This window comes from Akanthomyces muscarius, chromosome 2, assembly GCF_028009165.1.
Source record: "Akanthomyces muscarius strain Ve6 chromosome 2, whole genome shotgun sequence".
In the NCBI taxonomy this organism is placed as follows: domain Eukaryota; kingdom Fungi; phylum Ascomycota; class Sordariomycetes; order Hypocreales; family Cordycipitaceae; genus Akanthomyces; species Akanthomyces muscarius.
In genome coordinates, this window is record NC_079242.1 from 796,263 (window position 1) to 818,342 (window position 22,080).

A 22,080-nucleotide genomic window follows, 5' to 3' on the forward strand; every position below is an offset into this window, starting at 1 on the left:
TTTTGTGGTGTACTGATTTATTTCTTTTCCAGGTTGGGGTGGTGGACTGATTGTATCCTCAATTTTCTTGTAGGAGCAGTCATCCTCCCGCAATGCTACACATTAGTACAGTGCGACGTCACCTTTCCTGGCCGGAGCTTGTGGTCTGGTAGCCTTTTTCCCTCTCCGACAGACGATGGAGGTCTTGGTACCGAGGACTCAATAAAGACCGGCTAAATCATTCAAAAACGCCCGATGTCCCTTATTCTGGCCCGAGAGTGTCTTGTTCCTCTCTTTCCAAGCATTGTGACGCCGACAAACGGACTTGTGTTATATACAAGCTGTAGCAGCTTGTTGCCAGGCAATGGATGCCTACTTAGTGCCTGTAGTGAGATGAAAAACAACAACTTCATCTTTCCTCTTTCACTTGAATCGTTTCAGCTTCCATGCTTGATTAGCTGTAGGCATAGTATGATTTTGTATGGATGTGCATGCTGTTTTGTTCCCCGATAATGCCCTGGCACTGATCGCCGGAGATGGGGACACGGAGCTAGCCGTGGCAGGGGCAAGATCTACGGCGAGGTTTAGCGGGCGATTCTTGGCTGGAGGAGACGATTTTATTTCATTGACGTCTTGACGGTATCTTGTCTGTTTTGCTCTCACTTTCGTCTTGCGCGTTTTGCCTCTTGTGGGGCTTTTATTTTTCCTTTTTTTGTATTTTTTTTTTCTATTCAGACTAGACCAACGGTCATCGGCCTTGGCCCTCATGTACTGCTTCTAGACCGCTAGAAGCGCACTGCAAGGCGCATAGGTACTTATTTAGCGGGACTCGCTGCTGGCATGCAGGCGCTCCGTCAATCTATGACAGGTGCCTGCAGCAACCCGACTGGGGGGCAACGGCAGCTGGGACAAGGGAGAGCCTGGACTCCGATGAGCGAGATGGATGACGAGCCAGACAGTTAAAAGCTTTGACGTGCCCTTGGACGTTGTCGTTTCAATTCCCATTTTCATCTCTACGAATGAGCCGCAACATCGTGTACAATTGTTTGTTTTTAGTGTCACGATCAAGCCACTACTGTAGGTACCGAACCTGCGGCACGCGACACCTGCATTGGCGATTGATTGGGCCTCCCTCACTGATCAACCCCCCCTCAGCCCTCCTTTCCCACTTCGCCCCCGCTGGCCGGGCCTTCTTGTCCCTTGCGACAGCTCCGCCTTCAGGAGAGCTTCACTTTTCCTCTTGCTCTCTGCATATGCTCCAGACCTTGCTGCTGACCGGCCGATCCAGCAACATAAAGGTTTCATTCCCCTAATTCCGTCTTCTTATCCGTTTCTTCATCTTTTTTTGCGTGTCTTATTTCCATTTGAGCCTTGCCCGAATTAGCTCTCGACGCTTGGATCGCGATTCCACTCCTTTTTTTTTTTGGCCATATTTTTTCCCCTGCTTTTATTAGCCGGCCGACTGCAACCGCACTTGAAGAGCTTCTCTTTTTCTTCTTCTATTGGCCGCTCACTTTATACTTCCAATACCGCTACGACTATTCGACACATACTTCCAACCAATTTTTCCCTCGAGCGATCGAATTGCCAGCTTGGACAAACAAGCCGCACTACGGCCGACAGCTGCTACGCAAGAGTCGCACCGACACGGCGACTCGCACACCTTCACTGCTGGAGCCATCACGTCATTAACCTCCCGCAACAAATATTGGGACTTTTCCGACCTGATAACTCCCGACTACATCAGTTCTGCTGCGTTGTCAAGGAGTCGCCAACATGGTATTCCTAGCTGAAAGTGGTGCTGCCGCTGCCAAGCCGGGATCGATCCCCAAGCACGTTTCCCTCATCACGGTACGCATTACTGTTTCATGACGCTTGACAGATATGCAAAACTAACTTGGCGAACAGCTGACGTTTCAAAACTCTGCGCTGATCCTCGTATGTAGAGATGACCTCTCTTTACACCACTGCTTCGCCCACTAACAGGTACCTCTAGATCATGCATTACTCTCGAATCATGCCCACTTCTGACGACCATCGATACTTTACCTCGACAGCCGTTTTAATACACGAAGTCATCAAATTCGCCATTTCGCTCACCGTTGCGATATACGAAGCTTCCAAGACGCTTGCGCCGAGCACGCCTGCCACCGTCCTGTTTGAGCAAATCTACAATGGAGTCTTCTCTGGTGACGGCTGGAAGCTGGCTTTACCGGCCGTCTTTTATACACTGCAAAATATGCTGCAATATGTTGCCGTCGGCAATCTAGACCCTGTCCATTTCCAGGTCCTGTACCAGCTTAAAGTACGTCATCTCGTGGGGAGCATATTCGAAATGCAGTGCTAACAGCGACAGATTCTCACCACGGCCGTCTTCAGCGTCTGCCTTTTGAACCGCTATCTCGGCGTCACGCGCTGGATTTCTCTCATCATTCTTACAGTTGGCGTCTCTGTCGTCTCGCTTCCTTCCGCTGGCGAATCCCTCGAGTCGCTCTTCCTCCACGGTGTCGCCGACCACTTCTTTCCTCGCTCGCAACACGAGCTTGGCTTCCAGGCCAACACCGAGAACAGCGAACCACCCGCGCACCTCAGCCGCCGCTCCGCTAGCTACCAAGGAATCAACAGCGACCAATCCCCGTCAGAGCCAATCATGAACTATTCGGTCGGCCTTACGGCGGTTCTCATCGCCGCAACCGTGTCTGGCTTTGCGGGCGTTTACTTTGAAAAGATTCTCAAGGAGTCTCCCTGCCACAATAGCGTTTGGATCCGCAACCTGCAGCTGGGCGTTTACTCGATTCTCGCTGCCTTTTTCGGCGGCGTTGTCTGGCAAGATGGAGCTGGAATCATGGAGCACGGCTTCTTTGAGGGCTACAACTGGGTTGTGTGGTGCACAATTGTGCTGCAGGCCGCAGGAGGTGTGATTGCCAGCATCGTCATTAGAGATGCCGATAACATCGTCAAGAACTTTGCCACGGGCATCAGCATCGTGGTCAGCTTCTTTGTCAGTGTCTGGCTGTTCAACTTTCCAGTTACGTTTACGTTTCTCGTCGGCACGTCTTTGGTTCTGGCCGCTGTCTGGCTGTACAGTGCTCCCGAGCGCGGCCGTTCCCGCCCTGCTCCTTTACGCATCGCCAGCTTTGAAAAGCCTGCCATTGAGAGAACACTTACCCCAGGTTCGACGCCGCGGACTGTTGATCCTAGGCGGCTCAACATGGACCCCTTCGAGGCCAAGGGCCTGTCGTCGAGCCGTCCGAGCAGCCCGGCACCGACACCGCGCCAGGTCAGCCGTACCAACCTGGCAAAGCAGCTATAGAGATGGCGCATGAGACTATATAAATTTGTTTTTGAGAAGAAAAGTAATTTCATCTGTGCGGCGTGGTTGTGCTACGCCGACAGTGTATAATGCTGTTCGTCAATAGACGGAACACGTTGGTGATGGAGGCATTGGGGGTCTGGGTTCTTTGTTTTTTCTTATGGAAAGGGTTTTAAAAGCAGCACACGTCGCGAATTGATACCATGAGGAGAGCATTTTATAGAGTATAGAAAATGGGCAAAACGATTAATATTTTCTAACTTTTTTTTCTCAGCTCCTCAGGTATTGCACAGATCTTTGTGCTGCCCAATCTCGTGGTGCCTGCTTGTGGGTGGGTGGTAGCGCCACCAAACTCCGGGCCGCTCCCGCGAAGCAGTGGCACTTGGGCTGGCCGCTGCTGGGAAGACGCCAGCTTCCTGTCTGGCCCACCTCCCAGCCACCTCTTTAGCCCCCCTGAGCTGGCAGCATCTCAGGGTCAACTCCAAGTGACAATAAGTTTTGTTAGCAGCAGCAGTATTCAGACCGGAACAACCCCACGGCCAATGTTACAAACTTAATCGAAGCTTGTAGATAGTCCGGCTCCTGAGACATGATTGCACTGGAAGGAAATTTAAACTCCTGCAGCGAGGTCTGGTGCTGCTGTGGTCGATCTACTTTCTGCTCAGCTATCAGGTTTTATCAGGACCTGGAGAGGCCACAGAGTGCGCGGTCGCGGCCCTCACCTATTCCCCGTTGCGACGAGTAATTCTTCTCTCAACATCTTCAGATACATCAGTTGAGCCTCACCCGGCAATTTCCAACTGCTAAACTACAAAATTCACATCCAAGTTGCTTTAGAACCTCCGCGAAACGTATTCGCTTGATCTACGCACACGTCCTAGCCGCATCCTCTCTTATATGCTATATCCGCGGCTGCCTGTGTTGCAATACTACGACTTATACGCCACCGCACCATGATTTACGCCTAAATCGGCACAATTCATAATCACAAAGTTGCTAAAGCAGCAACGGCTACGACTCCAATGGCCGCCGTGCCGTCCGCCACCAGCGGCGCCAACCGTGGGCGCGCCCGCGGCATCAAGAGAGAGCGCGAGTCGCTCAACTCACTCCCATCTGACAATGAGGTGACGTCCGAAACCAACCAAAACACCTCGCGCGGGCCAGCCACGGATCATTCACTCGAGTCTGCCACCGACACGCCTGGCATGGCTCCGCCGCTCTCCTACCGCCACGGGCGGTCCGATGCTCGTAAGTTTCTGTCACTTTGCGCTTTCACAACCCCCTCCTCCCCTTTCCCCTTCCCATTCCCACTCATACCCCAGGCAAACGGCTCGCACGTGAGCAGCCAAACATTCACTGCATAGGATCTTGCTTCTAACACTTTTTTCTTGAACTTGACAGCTACACCAAGCGAGCGTGCTGAGGATACCGAACCTCTGTTTCGCGAGGTGCGAGCCATTCCCAGAATGACGCCGCCTAGCAACAATCCCCAAGAAGAGGGCAGCTTCTTTCAAGAGTCCTTTAAAGATATCGCAAAGAGACTCAAAGCTTTCAACGACGCTCTCGGTGAGCTCCAGCAGCTTGGTGTCTCTCACGATGTCCAGCTTCCCGAGCTCGTGCTTGTTGGAGACCAGAGTGCGGGCAAGTCCAGTCTCATGTCCGGTCTTGCTCAGCTAGACCTTCCACGCAGCGAGGGAACTTGCACTCGATGCCCGCTTCATATTCGCGTTTCCATGAACCCCGAGTGGTCGTGCAGAGTCTGGCTGCGCAAACAGTATACGTATGCGCCTCCCTCGGGCCGCAACATTGAGGAGTCGGACGTCACGGATGCCGACCCCTTCTATCCGTGGAAGAGGCAGCCGACTGTCGATATCGTTGAATTCAAGACTATGCACGACAATACGGAGATTGAGGAAGTCCTTCGCTGGGCACAAATCGCCATTCTCAACGACAACAAGAACCCTGCCCTGTATGTTCCGGGATCTGGTTCCATCGCTTGCAACACGCCCATCGCCCAAGAGGCAGACCGGACTTTGGCAAAATTCTCGCCCAACATTGTTGCATTGGAGATCAAGGGTCCTCATCTCCCCAATCTTTCCTTCTACGACATGCCTGGCATCTTCCAGAACCCGGCCGATGCAAAGGACGATTATCTCGTGTCAGTCGTCACCAACTTATCAAAAGCCTACATCCTGCATCCGTCAGCCATCATCATGTGCTCCATGCCCATGAACTCGGATGCGGAGAATTCATCCACCTTTGGCTTGACTAGAAAGCTTGGTGCCTCGGATAGAACCATTGGCGTTCTCACCAAGGCTGACTTGCTAGCTCCCGCGGGAAATTTCGAACAGTGGTTGTCCATCATGAAAGGGGAAGCGCATAAAACCGGACTTGGATACTTCGTAACATCGCGTCCTCAAGGCAAGACGCTGGAAGAACTCGGCAAATGGGAGAGCGCCATGTTCATTGAGCACGGTGTAGACACATGGCCAAGCGAATTTCGTCAATTCAGCAACCGCTGCGGCGTGGAAAAGCTCAAAACTTTCTTGTCGGAGAAATTGGCCGAGGCATTCGCCAGCAGGTACGTAGTGACTGCAGGTGTTCTATTCTGCGCATGCTAACCTGGATTCAGTCTCCCTACTATCAAAAGAAAGGTTGCCAGTCGCCTCCATCAGCTTAGCAAGGATCTCGCGGCCCTTCCGGAGCTTCCAGACAATATCGAGCTCGAGGTGGAGAGCAGTTTGATGCAGTTTTCTGAAAGCTGCCGCCAGGGTATCGATGAGATGATGAGGCTCGGCGGCGCTCTGCCCAGAGCCTTCGGTGCTTGCCTCCTCCACGTTAAACCGAGATTTATCTTGAAAGACAAAAGCGACAACCCTGTAGTGGAGATATCTGATGACGAATCGGATGCACCACCACCGAGGGTATCGACTCCGAAGAGGCGCCAGGTTGCCGGTCAAATCACGCCATCGTCCAAGCGTGCTCGGTTTGATAACACCAACGGCCTCACCAACGGCCACGCTTCGAACCTCAAGCGAGAAGAAACGGCAAGCCCGTCTTCTGTAACAGGAGCAGCGCCTCGGGCTAGACGGACTAGGCTCCAGCCACCCTTTGCAGAGTACAGCTCGCTGGGAAGCGGCCCCCGTACCCTGGCACAAGTTAGAGCCGAAATCCGAGGCAAAATGCAAGCTGGTACTCCCGACGTCATCCCGCCTGATGTCTATCAAGATATGGCCATGCAGTCCATTAAGGTCTGGGAGAAGCCAATGAAGACTTTTTTGTCAGCTACAATGGAACAGCTTCATGAGAAGCTCATCACGAAGCTGAATATATCGCTTGAACGTCTGCGAAAACGATTGATTTACAGGGAAACTGCCGAGTACCTGAGACAATTCCTTTTGCAACAGTTGAAGCAGACAGAGGACTTGGCTGCCATTTTGCTCAAGCAAGAAACTCAACGGATAATCACGTTTCAGGACGATCATTTTATATGGAACAGAACACAGGAAGCACAAGAGCTGAAGTGGTTTCGACACAACATGCGGTACCAGGCTCGCTTCCCAGAGCTTGCGCCTCGAACCGGTACCTGGGCCAACATGAGTCCGGAGCAGAGAATACAAGAAAGCAAGGAGCAGGAAAAGGAAAGCGCCAAGCTCAGTCCAGATGCCTTTGTCAGCGAGATTATGGTTATTGCATATATTAGAGGTTACTACCGCCTCGCTGCGAACCGGTTTATGGACAAGATGGCGCAGCTGACGCTCGGCGGTATGCTTCCCGAAATCCGCTTGCGTCTGGAATTTGAGCTGCGGAGTCGGCTGGGCATCCACGGCACCAACCCCAGCATCGCCTACCAGCGGCTGATGGAGGAGGACACGGCTACAGCGGCCCGGCGCGAGACGCTCAAGGCCGAGCGAGAAAAGTTTGTCCGCGCCTTGGAGACCATCCAGGCCCTAGAGAGCAACCCGGGCCTCGACGAGAGCATGTACGACACGAGCAGCGCGTCCATGTCCTTTCTGCGACGAGACAGAGATGTTGTGATGGAAGACTCGCAAACGACAAGCGAGCTCGCTAGCGGCGAAGCCTAGAAATCCCGTGCCTCTTCGACTTTAGCTTTTGATGTACGGACGCCAACTAAAAAGGAACGATAGTTGTTTGCTTGATTGAGAGCAGGTGATTTTGAGGAAAGATATCCCGCCGAAATATGGTGTTTGTTTGATCCTGATGGATTTCTTTGAGATTTTATGTTTTGAGAATATGGATGGCGTTGAGGAAAGCCCGCTGCAGAAAGGACAGCCTGCTGTCTGTATACTAGGATGAATAGCCCACACTTGTTATAGACGACTTATTTGCATGAAGATGAAGAATTCTTTCCCCGAGTACATGATCTTTGGCGCGTCCTAGTAGTTAACAGTCATTATTAATACGATCCGCTGATGTCTCCTCATCCCCAACTTTGTGGAGCCGAGTCGGCCGCCCAAACTCAATACGGGGGCGCCGCAAGCCCCGGAGTACGCACGTAACATCATTCGATGACCAAAGCGGCTCGCCGGGACGGTGGGTGGCTGCCCGCTCCGATGGTCGCTATCCATTGGAAAATAGCTCAAAAACCGGGTTGGTGGGAACGTTGCATGTCTCGAGTTTCCCCAGAATTTGGAAATCTGGCCAGTCTTCATCTACACTCTGATTTGTAGTCGGGATTCTGGTCTTTGAACAATACATAAAGAACCACACAGCAAAAAAAAAAAAAAAAAAAAAAGGCAAAACAATGTCGCAAAAAGTCTGGAAGAGAAACTTTGCCGCCGGCCACGGCCTCGAAAAGGTCCTCGCCGCAACCAAGACCCCGGCGCCGGAGGTGGCCATTCCGTACCCCCCGGCCACTGTACGTTTTTCCTTCTCCTCCCACCATCAACAACCCCAACCCATCCCTCCCCCCGTCTCATCTCACCTGTCGCTGACACGCCCGCCCAGTTCGACGAGCTCGCCGCCAGCGACCACGGCGGCAAGGGCTTCACCCTGAGCTCCTTCACCGCCGACGACGCCTGGGAGCTGGGCCACCTGATCCACGCGCGCCTGCTGTGCTTTGCGCCCGCGCGGCCCGCGCTCGTCAACATCTCGACGGCCGCCGGGCCGACGCTCTACCAGAGCGTCACCGGCGCGGGGACGCTGCCGGACCACGACGTGTGGGTGCGGCGCAAGCGCGCCGCGGTGCTGCGCTTCGGCGTGAGCTCGTACATGGTCGGCCGCAAGCACGGCAACGGCGACGAGGCGCTGTTTGCGGCCAAGAACGGGCTGGGGCCCGAGGCGGCGGGCGAGTACGCGATTCACGGCGGGGGCGTGCCGATCCGCGTGGCGGGCGTCGAGGGCATCGTCGCGGTGGTGGTGGTGAGCGGGCTGAAGCAGGAGGAGGACCACGGGGTGGTGGCGGATGTGATTCGCGCCAACTGGGAGTAAACCTTTTGGAAAAGCACTAGATCACTAACAAGTAAAAGCTCGAACAAACAAGTTACCCATCATGGTTGCGAGTGTTGAGATGCAGGAATGAGAAAAAAAATGACTTTTTATTAAATGTATCTATCGACGTAGATGACAGGTATACAACTATACATATTACATGCTTTATAAATTTAGTCTCTGGCAAGCAGAGCAGGCTAGAATGGTGCTCTTCCTTGCGTTTCAAGGAGGAGTAGAAGGGTAAAATGGGACAGAATAAAAGAAAAAAGTAGAGAGCGTGTGGCGTCAACCCCCCGCTTACCAGCGCTTGCGGACCTGAGAAGGGCGGATGATGATGCTCACGGGCTGGTTGCCGCCGGGTTGAGTAGTAGCAGCAGCGCCGCTGGAGGCGGGGGCCGTGCCCATGGCGCTCATTGTCGCGTTCTGGCTCGGGATGGAGCTGACTGTGACGAGGACGGTGTTGAAAGCAGTGGCCGTGCTGGTCGTGTTGGACGGGCAGGGGCTGGTGGGGTTGAGCGCGGGCGACTTGCGAGGGCAGGGCTCGCCGCTGTCCTTTTTCTTGCAGATGGACTCGCCCGTCATGATGTTGATGATGATGATCTCGACGTCGTTGCCGCTGCCGCCGACGGTGCGCGTCATGGTGCGGTACTCGGTCTGGCTCTTCCAGACGGTCGAGGGCGCGGCCGTGACGGTGACGGCGGGCATCGTCTGGGTGCCATTGATGGGCCGGATGCTGATGGTGACGGGCTCCTTGGACGCCTTGGGGGAGCTGCTGGCAGTCTTGGAGGCGGTCTCGGGCTCCTCGGGACGAGACGGGCTCTCGGCAGGAACAGGACGGACGGTAATGGTCACGGGGGCCTTGCTGGGGGCCGAAGTGCTGTCGCCCTGGGTGACGGTGACGGTTTCAGGCTCCTGGGGCTGCTGCTGAGGAGCAGTGACGGTCTTGGTCACGACGACTCTGTTGGGCTGCTCGGGCTGGTTGGGTCGAATCGAGATGGTCACAGGCTCCTTGGGACCCTGGCCTGGCTGAGACTGAGAGGGCTGAGACTGCGATTGCTCTGGCTTGGGGCGAATGGTAATGGTAACCGGCTCCTTGGGACCCTGACCTGGTTGAGACTGGGCTGGCTGAGACTGGGCTGGCTGCGATTGAGGCTGGTCCGGCTTAGGGCGGATGGTAATGGTAACAGGCTCCTTAGACTCTTGAGCTGATTGAGACTGAGCTGGTTGAGACTGAGCTGGCTGCGATTGAGGTTGGTCCGGCTTAGGGCGAATGGTAATGGTGACAGGTTCCTTGGAAGGCTGAGGCTGGACAGTGACGCTTTTGGTAACAGTAGATTGCTGCTGCGAAGACGGTGTCTGGGTGACAGTGACAGTGACGGGCTCGGCAGGGGCACTCTGAGTGATCGTGACGGTAACGGGAGCAGTGGCGGCGGGTTGCGTAACTGTAACAGTCGTGCCCTCGCCGGGTTTGGGGCAGGGACAACAGTCGTCAGCGCGAGCGCGAAGAGGCGAAAGGCTGAATCGGGCAGAAGCCAGAGGAACTGCGGCAAGCAGGGCCCAAGGGATGATTGTAGAATGCATTGTGTAAAGGCGGACGAATCTGAAAGGGGGGAGATGGCTATCTTGCAAAAGGCTGTGATGAGAGGTGCCTGTGATGAGGTCAAGAGTGAGAAAGTGTGGCTTGAGTGATGATAGAACTGATGATGGTAAGTGGACGTGAAGGTATCTTATATCCATCCTTCTTGCTCCTGCTCTGCCTAGCGGGCCATGATTGAGGGCAAATTTCTTCAATAAACCAGCGGCCGAGAATGCAATTGCAATATCAAGGAGAGTTGTCTTGAAGACGCCCGTCAACAGTCCCCTTAACCATGGTAAAGCTTAGCCGCCGAACCTTTTACATCCTGAATGTGTCAGACAAACAAAATAATGGGAGCGAGCTACTGTTAGAATCTGCCGTCTTTGTGGCAATATAGTGGGAGCCCCTCGAGATAGTCTCAGCTTGTATTGGTGCTAGTGAGTGGGAGGGAGATGTCCCCAGCTAGAAAAGCATCGGCAGGGATGGCTGGCCGAGGAGTACGCATCGCGGGCGAGGGATTGGCTAAAGCACAATGGAGAAAAAAATTGGAAAAAGGATCGTAGCGGGATATTTCACAGAGAGTTTCACCTCCGTAGCCGCAATCCAGAGAATGTCCGGTGCCAAGTTAGCTGCCGATGGGATGTTGAGGCGTCCAACGGCGAGCAACAGGCCGGCGCGCCCAACACGGAAGCTTAGCTTAGCTCATCCCGGACATCATGTTTTTCCGGCCCCGACGCTCACCCTGCCGATTGCGCCCGTCGCTTGCCCGTCATCACTGCAAGCAATACTTGTGAAACATTCGAGTCCTTCCAAACGCAAAATTAATCGACGGCGCTACCCTTTCCATCGAACGGCCACCTAGCATGAAGTAGCACCTCGCTGCCCCGACCGGTCGTTCGAACATCCGCCGCGACCTCGTCGCCGGCTTCCGCGCCCATCCAGTCACTATGGGTGCCTGCCAATCATGCCTCGGGCAACGGGACAAGGACACATACGACGAGGTATGCGCCCGCACGAATACGGGCAACATAAGCGCGCACTGAGCTGACGATGGGATATATAGCACGAGGAAGAGAGATTATTATACGAAAATGACGTTACCATGCAGTACGGCAGCTTCGCCGAGGGTCACGACACCATTGAGGCCCAACGGGAAAATGAGGCGTTGCAGCAAGTAGTTGCGAAGGCATCGAGGTAAGAATACGCGAATCACTGCGAAAAGCCCGAGATAGTCTTTGAGTTTGAATAGAGACTAGCGGCGACTCTGGCTAGAGACTAGCGGTAGCTCTGGAAACCCGTTGCTTGTCACAATGGCTAACTTGATGGTCAGCAACATGGTTGATATCTTCGAGATTGCGCCGCAACAGCCAAACGCAGGATCCTCAGCCGGATTCGGTTACGCTGGACAAGGAGCCCGGGTCGCGCGCTACCAACACCTTGTATCAAAACTATCATCAGAAGATGTCGATCCGTCTGCTGGCATCAAAATCGATTGGTTCACCGAGGACGATGCGCCAGACTCGCAAAACGAACGCCCGATGAGCCTCAAGACGTTAGACGGCGACGGTGCGCTTGTCGGAACCTTTGCAGATGCTGCAGCGGCGATGGACCAATAATCGACTGCTGTGCAATTGCGACTATATATTTCTTGTACAATACTTCACGCCTTCCGCCATATCACAACTGGCGCGACGAAACGACTCTCGAACTTTTTCTTTTTCTTTTCTTTTTTTCATATTGTATACCACTTGAATTAACATATTTTTACAAAGCATCAAACCGGCCAAGCTCGCGGCACATAGCAGCCATAGATTCATCTGACGCAATGTCACCCTACGTGTGTAGTAGGCTTTCATCTCTCTGAATGGACACTGATCGACGCATTGTGTCTCAGTTTTGAAAACAAATACCAAGAGATCTCGGTGCATATTATAGCTGTTTAATAAATAAGATTAACAAGCTTTGTTCCTACGTTGAAACGGCGGGCGCGATCATTAACGCGACACGTTCAGAGCTTCAAGCACATATCATGTACAAGGCTGCAGACAGTCGCAGGTACCAAGGTATATAAACGATTGATTCGGCATTTCTTCACCGCAACATCATTGCCAACCCCAACTGCCGACACGTGCGCAAGGACGTCAGCGGAGCCTGTTAGTCTAACTACCAGGATAGCTCAGTTTTCTCCATTCACTAGCCCTGTTTTCTACCAAGCGGCGACGGCTCGCACCGCTCATTAGTCGCACAAGTGGGAGGGGCCGCTCTATGGTTCGGACAAGGGGCGGACGGAGCGTCCCGCGCATCAACCAATCCATAGGACACCATAACCCCCAGGACCAAAGTGTCGGGATTGCGCCAGACCTGCTACCAGATTGTCGGGACGGACGCATGTAGAGTCGAAGACCTGGATCAGCGACCGAGATGAGAAGCGCTCCCGCATCTAGCACAAAGGCTTGGCGCGTCAGTCTCCCACATGGCCCCCGTTCCACCGTTTCCACGCCATCCCGTCAGCGGGGCGCCCTTGTCCACCAAGTCAACGCAATGGTGGCCGGCCTCCATCTTGGGCAGTCATGCCACTGTCGGCCTGGCGAAGCTCGTCCAAGGAAGTCGGTAAAGGGCCTTCTCAACCATGCGAACTGGCGGGCAGGACAGCAGGGCGCGTCCTGGGCTAATCACGGGGTGTCCGGCGGACGCACTGGGCTCGATTGGCGGGTTGACGCGGCGACAATTATTCGTGAGCGAAAAAAGTGCCATGGACGGCGACCGTGGGCTCTTGTTCCGCATCCGGCGTTTTGTTATATAGGCGAGAACCGGCGCCCTACAGCCCATACGTATGCCCAGCTGCTAGCATGGTGGTGGTATTACGCGACCCTCTCGGGCAGGACAAGCGAGCAAAATTCAGGCCGGAGGGGCTCGCTTCCCCATTCCAAAGCTCGAGGCCGACGCCGAGAGAGTCCCTCGGGGCTGTCGAGCCCTATAAGAATCGCCTTTGGCTTCTAATTGACGCAGTGCGGCAGCATTTCGGCAACGACTTGCTGCTCTTCAGGCGGCTCAACTCGTATATGCGGGCCTGCAACTAATCTAACGACAATCAGTATGCCCCAGGTCAAGCTTTTTAGCAGTCTGGTGCGCATGTACAGCCACTGCCTCTCCTAAATTACGATTCCCAGCGCTTGTCTTCGGCACACACACAGCGGACACTGCGCTGGCCGGCCCTATTTTCTGGTCAAGGTGTGAATTATGCAGTCTGTGATTGATGCTCATGCTACTGATATGAAGTTACCATGGAATACAAAGGAAGCTCGTCGTTTATCCATCTCCCGAATAACAAAATGTCTCGCGGTTCCCGGCAGATGACTGGTTCATTTCGCCGACAACCGGCAACGAAGCTGACCTACTGGCAAAGCGCGCTCCGTCCCGCCATGCCACACATATTTTATTAGGTCGATCAATTTGGTCGGCTGGTGAGGGTCGCCACAATTTTGTAAATTTTTGCTTTACACAACTCGCGTGTGTCGCGTCACTTTTGTGAGAAATTTTGTCAGCCACCATGATCGCTGGTGTCAATATGCAGCCACGAAGCATGAAATCGTTTGTGCGGCAGGGGTTCTGCGCTTCATACCTGGCCGAGTGAGGAGGTTCTCTGATAATGCTCCTCTCTCATGCGGTAAATTTGGTCCGCCACTTCTCGCATTTCTCCACACGTCCGCTCAATCGTGGCCCTACGGTTGCCCTCGCGCTGCCAGCGCTCGACGTCGCGGGCCATCTTGTCGTAGCGTCGCTGCTTCTTCTCAATGTCGTGGCACAGCTTGCAGATATCCGGTTCCCGTTTCGTGTCATACACTAGCTTGAGGCCGCACGTCTCGCCCATGCGGTATTCCTTGTTGCATTGTTGACGAAAGTGGCCCCAGCGCCAGTAGCCGCAGCTCCAGAGCGTCATCTCAAAGTAGCACATGGTCTGGTAGGTATCGGCCGAAAGCGCAACGAAGAAAGACCGAGGCGAAGAGAGGCACAAGAGGAGGGGGACAGGTGACTACTAAAAGCCGGCGACTGGTCTAGCATGTCAGCCAGTCAACTTACCACCCGAACCCACTCAGCGATCCTTGAGTCGGACGAGCACTTTTTTTCGGTCCGCCTTCAGGCAACTCTTGGGAGAGAACAACAGATGCAATGCACTCACTGGTTGACAGGGAAAACAGTAAACACCAGGCTCTGGCCCAGAGTGTGGCTCGGTGCGGCACACGGAACAATTGCTTTGGTCGAATTCGATAGAGTTTTACAGTGCAGCGAAACTTGAAGATACCGAACGACTGGTGGACAAACGAACAAGCTTGGGTATCCAAGCCAACTTATACTCGATCGAATAAACGGCCGCCTCTGTAGGCCCTCGCTCGTCCGCGTCTGGCTTGCATCGACTTAAGGCCCAACCCGCAGTGGGACTTCCGAGACCAACAATCACCGTTTCCTTTACTGGCCAACAATCGTCATCGCTTGGGTATAGATTCTGCAAAAATAGAAAAGAAAACTAGAAGAGGCTTGTATACTTGCATTGGGTATCCGTACTTTCTGCCCCATATCTTGCCCTCTGTCAACATCTTGCCCTGATGTACACACCCCCTCCCCCACTGAAGAACAACACGCACATGCGGCCACCTACACGACACGTTCCTGGGTAATGCTGCGGGTGTATAGTGTTAGCCAAGATGGTGTGAAGGTCTCTGGCCCAAGACCCTGCAGCAGCGTCCTTAGCCGGTCGTGCTAAAATGCTGAGTGTGGTGCGGATTGGGCACACATCCACACGGGGGCCGGCGCCCCTCTCGTCTTTTACAAAGACTTTCGAGGTCACGGCCAAGAGTCGAATGCAATGTTGCCAATTTGGACCCAGATCCAGACGAGATGCAAATTCACCATTCCACAAGTTCCGACGATAGGCCTGCATGTCGGCAGCATAAGAGCGTGCATGGCGATGCCGTCCAAGTACATCAATGCAAGGTTGCGCTGCAGGTGAACCCAGAATAAATTCTTGTCAAAACACACACCATCCCGCCCCCATAAGATCCCCCCAAAAGCAGGGCGTGTTCCTTGCGAGAACATAGAAGACGTGGCAGCGGGTCGTGGGTACGCCTTTGCACAGATCCGGATGCACACCACCCAGGCTGGTATTGTATGCACAATGCAGCTCAGCGAAGCAGCCATGTTGTTACCAGGGCTTGCTAGTTAGTGGCGCTCCCACCCCTCTCGCTAGCCATCCTCACTCTTCCACGGCAGCGCCGCCCAACTTCACAATGATGCAACGCGGATGGGCAAGCAGGCGGCCAGATCTGCGGCCCAGTGGGTCGTCGTGGTTCGTCTTGGGGGACAGAAGGGAGGAGGTGAGGGGGCTGTTGTGTTTTTTTTATCCGCTGATGACGGGCATGTCCAGAATGGCATTCTCGGTGAGAGCCGGGGCGGCGGTTAGACTCTTGGCCCCCGAGCTGGTGGATATTATATGAAGGTGGCCTGAGACAGCACCGAACTTTGAGAAAGCGCCGAGCCCATCCCATCCCTCGCACCGCGGGCACCACCACACACGCGCGCACATAGTCTTGCACGCACTAATAACACACTCATAGAGTCGCGCCCGCACTCTAACACATCAAAAGGCGCCATTTGTTTGTTCTTTTTCCGTTTGTGTCAACATTTGGCTCATCCGAGTGGCAGTGCGGTTACAGTGACACGGGGAGGGCAGGGAATCGAGGCAAGGGTAGCGCCAGCTTTCTGACAAGACTCGAAATCCGCTGCAGTATCCATTGGTCCAGAAGGTTCAGGTGCCTCGGCAGTAAGTGGGAGTGTTGCGCCCCCAATTTACGCCTCGAGCTTTTACAGTTTTTCTTACGGAACGCGGATTACGAGAACCGTTGTGCGCGGCACGCTCTTCGTTGGCTGCCTGACTCGTGCCGTGGTTTTATTACAGCTTTAAAAACGGGAGCTCGACGTATTTTTTAAGACAGATTCGATCGGTCTGGGCTTGTACAGTGCATTATCTAAGTGCGAGTCTCATGGCACGCCGGACAAGCAACCGTGGAACGCGACACAGCGGGTGTGGCAGGCCGAAGCCTAGCAGCGGCCAGCAGTGAGCCGACATGCATTGGGACACAATTTACAAGACACACGGCGAATGTGCATGGCTGCTGCCTCACATGAAGACCGCGGAGGCACGGAAATGAGGAGCCCTTGCCCACCTTGTGTCCTCAGCCATGAACTCAAACAGGAGGACTCGCCCCCCGCCGCCTGCGCATCATATTAGGAAGGATTGAGTTCCGGGAAAGTGAGGCGGGCGACGTGGCACAAGACGTGGAAGGATTGTCGCGAGCTCTGATCAACTGTCATGAAAGCAACAGCCATAGGCCGCGGTCTCACTGAACCCATCCCCGGAAAGCCACCAAAGGTCGAGGCTGTTTGGTTGTGCACCCTTCTGTGGTTGCCTTTTTTTGTCCCTGGGTCGCGAACCCAAGATTGCTGGAGCAACGCACACATTTCCGGATGCAGCTGCTTTACTCAGTGGCTCTGCAGTCATCCTTGTGTCTGCGGGACACCCTCCAAAAACAAAAAAAGTGACTTTTAAGTACCCCTCAGCCACACCCGATTCCTGTCAGACGGAAAGTCTAGTTCAGTTGACGCCGTTGCACAGAATGCATGGCTAGTGAATCAGAAAACGAAGGCGTGACTACAGCTCTCGGCGGCATGTATCAAGATGTTCTAGTTGCACAGCATGAGGCAGGCTCTGGAAGGGGGTGCGTCTATTCGTGGCCAGGCTGTGCTGGCATTCTTCCACTTTTCTCTCTGTCGGGTTCGATAACTGTCCCTCACTGCTGAATCTGACACCGGGGGTTCTCTGTGTACACCGTCACTGGTCTCCAACTAATCTAAACAGCCAAAGCAAGACAAGTTCGGCAACGGCTGAAGACATCCTCTGGCGGGGAAAGCATCCGCTTGGCCCGACAACTCGTCCCACACCTTCTAGCCTCCCGTTTGCCCATTTGAAGAACATTGTCACGCATACACCAGGTCTCCACTGCGAATTTTGTCTTCGGTTTTTGACTGAGCTGCAGTAGTCTGCTTTGGCAGATGTGCGGGTTGCCTTTCGTCTCCAAACCCGGAACTGGGCGTCTGGTAGCCTATGGCCGCTTCAATCACCGTGATCATTTGATTTTACTAAACTACATCGACATACTTGGCATCTTTGCCTTTTCCACAGGCTTCAATGGAACTAAAACCAACGCTCGTCGCTAGTTGGTGCGAAAGTTTCAAGCTAAGATACCCTGATCGTGGCAAAGAGTAACGGTCGCGGCAACGGTCCGAGGCCCGCAGCTTCTGAGTACAGTGACTTCAGGAGCTCCCCCACGCTTGTGGATAAAAGGAATGAAAAGTGTGATGCCCAGGATCAAGATTCCACTCATTTGGGGCTGGGCTTGGCGCTACATCTCTGAATCATGAATAAACAACAAAGAAAAGCCAGGGTGCATGGGTCGCGCTGCACTTTACCTTCCGTTGTTAGCCAAGGGCCGACGAGCTGCTGGAAATCTCCGGCAGTCAACCCTGTTGCAGTGTGAATCCTTTGAGCCACAGTTGCTGCAGTGCTGTCTTTAGCTGCAACGGCGCAAGCAGAAGTGATGTATGTCGATATGCACGATCGGCGAGAAAATACCATGTCAGACATTTCATGAATCGCAACATTTGATATTAAAGGCCGCAGGTCTTCATGCCGGCTTTTCGAGTCAGGGCACCAGCATGCCACTGCCGATACATATCGGACGGTAAAGCAACGCAGCGGGCCGCCACAAGATTCGCCACCAAACAAATCACGGGTGTTTTTTTGTCCGCTGCTGCTTGGGGGCGGAACATGGGTACTATTGCTGCAGTTATACCCAATTGGCGACGATGCAATAGTGACATTCCCAATATTTCTGAGCGATGCCGGTAAGTCGACTTCCGTACCAGGGTACTTTAGTGGTGAGACAGCCATTTGCCCCAACGCTGGGTGTTCCTTCTTCAGCATGGCCATGCCAAAGAGGCTGGTAGGTTACCTGCGGATCAGAGCACCGTTGGCAGTGAGGTGTCGATGATATCACTGGCCCGGCAATAACCTGGAACTGTGACAAGGCAGGGGATGGTCGCATGGTGAGTGGCCGAGAGGAGGGGGCGTGTGGTTTGGTTTAGTTTGATGAATTTCTCGACGGGTCGTGTAAATGGGCCTCGTGTGAGCGGTGGCCCCGGGGCTAAGAGCGCATCTCATTTTGGTGAAAAGGCCAAGACAAGGCTCCAGGCTAGTAGCAAAACGCGCGAGGCTGGAAAACTTTTTTCTTCTTAGTCTTGTTGTTGTTTGTTATTGTAAGTTGCGGTCAAGAACCGTACGACTCGGCTTTGTTGAAGCCCAAGGTTACGCCGGATGAGGAGGACCGAGAGATGGACTACGGCTACGTGGGGAATCTCGTCGTTGGCATGTTGGATCAGACGCTATTTTTTTTTATTTTTTTTTTGCTGGCCTTGCTGCCATCTCCCGGGAAGGTCTTCTGGGACGGGCCGCCATGCAAGCACTCCCATTATGGTGTGGGCATGTAACTCTGTGAGATAGGCTGCATGAGATTGTAACAGGCCACGGCGAAAAGGAGTCATCACCGAGGATATTTCGGCCCAGAGTTTAAAGAAGCTTTTTAGAATGCAGTTCATAATTTGGTGGTTAGAGGGCTGCATTATGGCGCTTGGCTTGTTTGCTGAACGTGATTGCGATCTGATGCATATGTATGTAGTGTAGGCCACGGGGATATGGACAGTCAGGAGTCTGTGGAGACAATTACGACGAAGGTGCTTTTCATGTACACAGGCCTCCTACTATTTCTTTCATTTCACGTTTGTTCTTCGGGCTCTCCTTTGTGTCGCCGAGACTAAACACAGTCTCATGGCACAGGCTAATCTAGATGCGCTTGCGGGGGATCGGTTTACCAACGGACTTAACTCTGGCCAAGACACGTATGTCTGTCTACCAGTACTGCTGGTGCGAGCTCAAAATAAATAGAATAGTGAAACCACCTAGAAAATACCAAGTCGTTTCGCTCGTGACTTTTTGTTTACATTGCTCGCCAGCGCTGCAAACCTCCGACTTCGACTTGCGAGTTGATATAGGGTAGGTCGATTTCGTGCTGAAATCCCCGGGCCGATCTCTCTCCTCTGATCGGGTTGCATCCCATTGGCGCCTAGCGTCATACGCTGGCGGCCCGCCCTCTGGCCGTCTGTACGTTAGTTACCGGTACAGTATGCTCGTGGTGGTGGAAAGGCTCTGCTCCCCGCACGATGCCAGATTTTCATGCTCACATTCCTCTATCTCACTTCCTTGTAGCTGCAGGGCCCTTTAAACTGTTGCCTGATTCAATCTCCACAGTGACTTGCGTATTTGCCGTGCGGCGCAGCAAAGACGCAGGCACCGCCGTTTGGCCGACTGCCTGACTAGCCGAACCGTTAGCTGGCCAGCACAGCATAGAGCCGCTTCCGTGTTGGGCCTGCCGCTGCGAGCTGCCAGCTGCGAACAAACGGACAGACGTCGTCTTGGCCGTTTGCTCATCCCATGTTGTCTTCCATTTCATCCCTCTGACCTCGATGACCCCTTTCATCATCGCGGCCTCACTTGACCAGCCTGTCAAGACGATCGCCGCCAGCATTTCCAAGGGCAGGCCAGACACACCCGTTTCAGCATCTCACCCACCACCACCTCGAGCGAGCGACCCATCCCATCCTCGGACGTGCGTGCGTCTTGCATCACTCTGCTCTAGCCCTGCGCCGTGAAACCTGGGGCCGACTCAGCGTCATCTTGCTTGGTTGCGCACTGCCGACTTCTTTCCTCTTTGCGCATCTGCAAAATTCCTACAGCTGCATACAAATCGGAAAATTCGCGCCTACGTGATCTTTTTTTATTTTATACTACACTCATCGACTCAACGTCGCTCTGCGGGCGTACAACTGTTTGTGGCGGCCGCAGTCCCACCCCTGGTATGGCCGCCCAGACGGTTGCGTAAACCTGGGACAATTCGCGACCTCAAATGACGACCGCCTTATCGTGGTCATTCAATCGACTCGCTTCGGCCTAATCAGGAAGAAAACAACATCCTGGTTATCCCGAACGAGAACAGTAGAGCAACAACAAGATTGCGAAATTGCTTCCTCGACAAGTCAGGATCCAAAGCGCCAGACCACCGACTGCAACGGCTGCTGCTCATGTCCCTGACCTCTATTTGTTTTCTGGCTACTTCTTCCCTCCTCCATCTATTCGCACTGCGGCTTACATTGCACAGACTCGGTTTTCAGGGCTCAATCATAGACAAAAGCAAGTTCCACCCGGTCGCTGCATCGGGCCTCACCAGCATATCGGCGCCCGTGAATACCGCAACTAGTCGGCAGCTTGCAGCCCTCCATTGCTATGGATTCCGACACTCTACCACCGCCGCCACCGTCTTCTCCTCTTGCGCCCGCTTCTAGCGATGGACAGCTCATGATACAGACCCGCAGTCCGGCTGTTTCTAATTGCCGTCATGCTCACGCCCCCAAGGCCACGTCTGGACCGCTGCCAGACCATACGCCTCACGATGATGTCGTTGCGACAGGGACTGGGACGCCGACATCACCACGTACTTGTCGCTCTTCTGATGCCCAACCTCCCATGGCAACCCACGGAGGCTACCAAGACGCCTCGCGTAACGCATTTGGCCCCCGCGCCTTGACTTACACCCTAGTGTCGCTATCACGGGACTTGGGTCCTTCGATTCATGACCTTTCGTTCCAGACACTACCGGCTGAGATAATGCTCCATATCCTAGGTTATCTTGACGTGCCTGACCTGCTGCCTACTTCTCGAGTGAGTACTGAACAAGCTTCTCTGCGGTGCCCAAGAATCTCCAGCAGCCCAATGCACTTTTTTCCCATTTCAGCCGACACCATGCTCGCCATCCACTACCCACACCTACACCATGAATGTATGCATACACACGTTGCTGACTCGACCACCCGGCTGCAGGCATGTCACTACCTGCGCTCTCTCTGCGCGGACCCGGTCCTCCACCAATACCGCCTCAGGCGCACTCGGCTCACCCTCCCTCCTTTACTAGCCATGCACAACCGGCTTTCCCTGGAAGATCTCATTACCCGCTCCATCTTCCTGACACACACGTCAGTCGTGTCTCGAAAACTTACTCGTTCCCTAGTCTCCATCCGCCTGTCCCGTCGCCTAGCCGCTCGCCCCTCCCCCGAGGCCCTAGTTCAGCGTGCAGTGTTGCCTCCGGAATGCGTCCCCGGCATGGCGACTGTACACGTTGTCCCTGGTCTGGTGGCCAAGCGCAGGGCTATCGAAAGGGAAAGGGTCAAGGATGGTCTCAGGCGGTGGATTGCTGCCAAGTGGCGCGGGGAAGTACATGAGCGTGAGGAGAGGGCTCGCCACCGGGATGAAGTACGTGGCGTGGGCCGGGTCTGGCGACTTACTCGATTTTGGGAGCAGGTCGGCCGTGGAGAGCAACGTCTAGCGATGCATTAGGCAGCAATGATTCGTGGTTGTCTCCTTTGATATGCTTGTTTTCTTTGATGTTGTTTCCTTTGAACAACTGCCATCTACATCTGGGCTTGGAAAGCGGATTGTTTACTTGTTACTGGAGTCCGGAACGTGTTGCTTTTCAATGGGAGTATGAACATGCGGTGCTATGTCTCATCTATTGATGACTTGTAGCGGGTTTGCGTAAAG

At 53.9% G+C, this 22,080-nt stretch overlaps 7 protein-coding genes across 7 annotated transcripts; 5 read left to right on the plus strand and 2 right to left on the minus strand.

Moving 5' to 3' along the window:
• Positions 1-1,755: 1,755 nt before the first annotated feature.
• Positions 1,756-3,292, plus strand: LMH87_003362 (uncharacterized protein; the record flags this gene model as incomplete). Its single annotated transcript, XM_056192170.1, has 4 exons — positions 1,756-1,830; positions 1,888-1,917; positions 1,976-2,284; positions 2,336-3,292. 4 exons carry the CDS (start codon positions 1,756-1,758, stop codon positions 3,290-3,292), a joined length of 1,371 nt encoding a protein of 456 aa, XP_056048151.1.
• Positions 3,293-4,314: 1,022 nt separating this feature from the next.
• Positions 4,315-7,377, plus strand: LMH87_003363 (uncharacterized protein; the record flags this gene model as incomplete). The annotated part of the gene is made up of 3 exons (XM_056192181.1): positions 4,315-4,540; positions 4,694-5,873; positions 5,925-7,377. The coding sequence occupies 3 exons, from the start codon at positions 4,315-4,317 to the stop codon at positions 7,375-7,377; spliced, it is 2,859 nt and encodes a 952-aa protein (XP_056048152.1).
• A 680-nt stretch (positions 7,378-8,057) lies between these two features.
• LMH87_003364 (uncharacterized protein) lies at positions 8,058-8,743 on the plus strand (the record flags this gene model as incomplete). The annotated part of the gene is made up of 2 exons (XM_056192192.1): positions 8,058-8,171; positions 8,261-8,743. 2 exons carry the CDS (start codon positions 8,058-8,060, stop codon positions 8,741-8,743), a joined length of 597 nt encoding a protein of 198 aa, XP_056048153.1.
• Positions 8,744-9,040: 297 nt separating this feature from the next.
• On the minus strand, positions 9,041-10,324 carry LMH87_003365 (uncharacterized protein; the record flags this gene model as incomplete). The annotated part of the gene is made up of 1 exon (XM_056192203.1): positions 9,041-10,324. The coding sequence occupies one exon, from the start codon at positions 10,322-10,324 to the stop codon at positions 9,041-9,043; it is 1,284 nt and encodes a 427-aa protein (XP_056048154.1).
• A 942-nt stretch (positions 10,325-11,266) lies between these two features.
• Positions 11,267-11,935, plus strand: LMH87_003366 (uncharacterized protein; the record flags this gene model as incomplete). Its single annotated transcript, XM_056192214.1, has 3 exons — positions 11,267-11,320; positions 11,383-11,513; positions 11,650-11,935. The coding sequence occupies 3 exons, from the start codon at positions 11,267-11,269 to the stop codon at positions 11,933-11,935; spliced, it is 471 nt and encodes a 156-aa protein (XP_056048155.1).
• Positions 11,936-13,839: 1,904 nt separating this feature from the next.
• On the minus strand, positions 13,840-14,274 carry LMH87_003367 (uncharacterized protein; the record flags this gene model as incomplete). Its single annotated transcript, XM_056192226.1, has 2 exons — positions 13,840-13,842; positions 13,942-14,274. 2 exons carry the CDS (start codon positions 14,272-14,274, stop codon positions 13,840-13,842), a joined length of 336 nt encoding a protein of 111 aa, XP_056048156.1.
• A 6,876-nt stretch (positions 14,275-21,150) lies between these two features.
• On the plus strand, positions 21,151-21,876 carry LMH87_003368 (uncharacterized protein; the record flags this gene model as incomplete). The annotated part of the gene is made up of 2 exons (XM_056192238.1): positions 21,151-21,204; positions 21,364-21,876. The coding sequence occupies 2 exons, from the start codon at positions 21,151-21,153 to the stop codon at positions 21,874-21,876; spliced, it is 567 nt and encodes a 188-aa protein (XP_056048157.1).
• Positions 21,877-22,080: the final 204 nt, after the last annotated feature.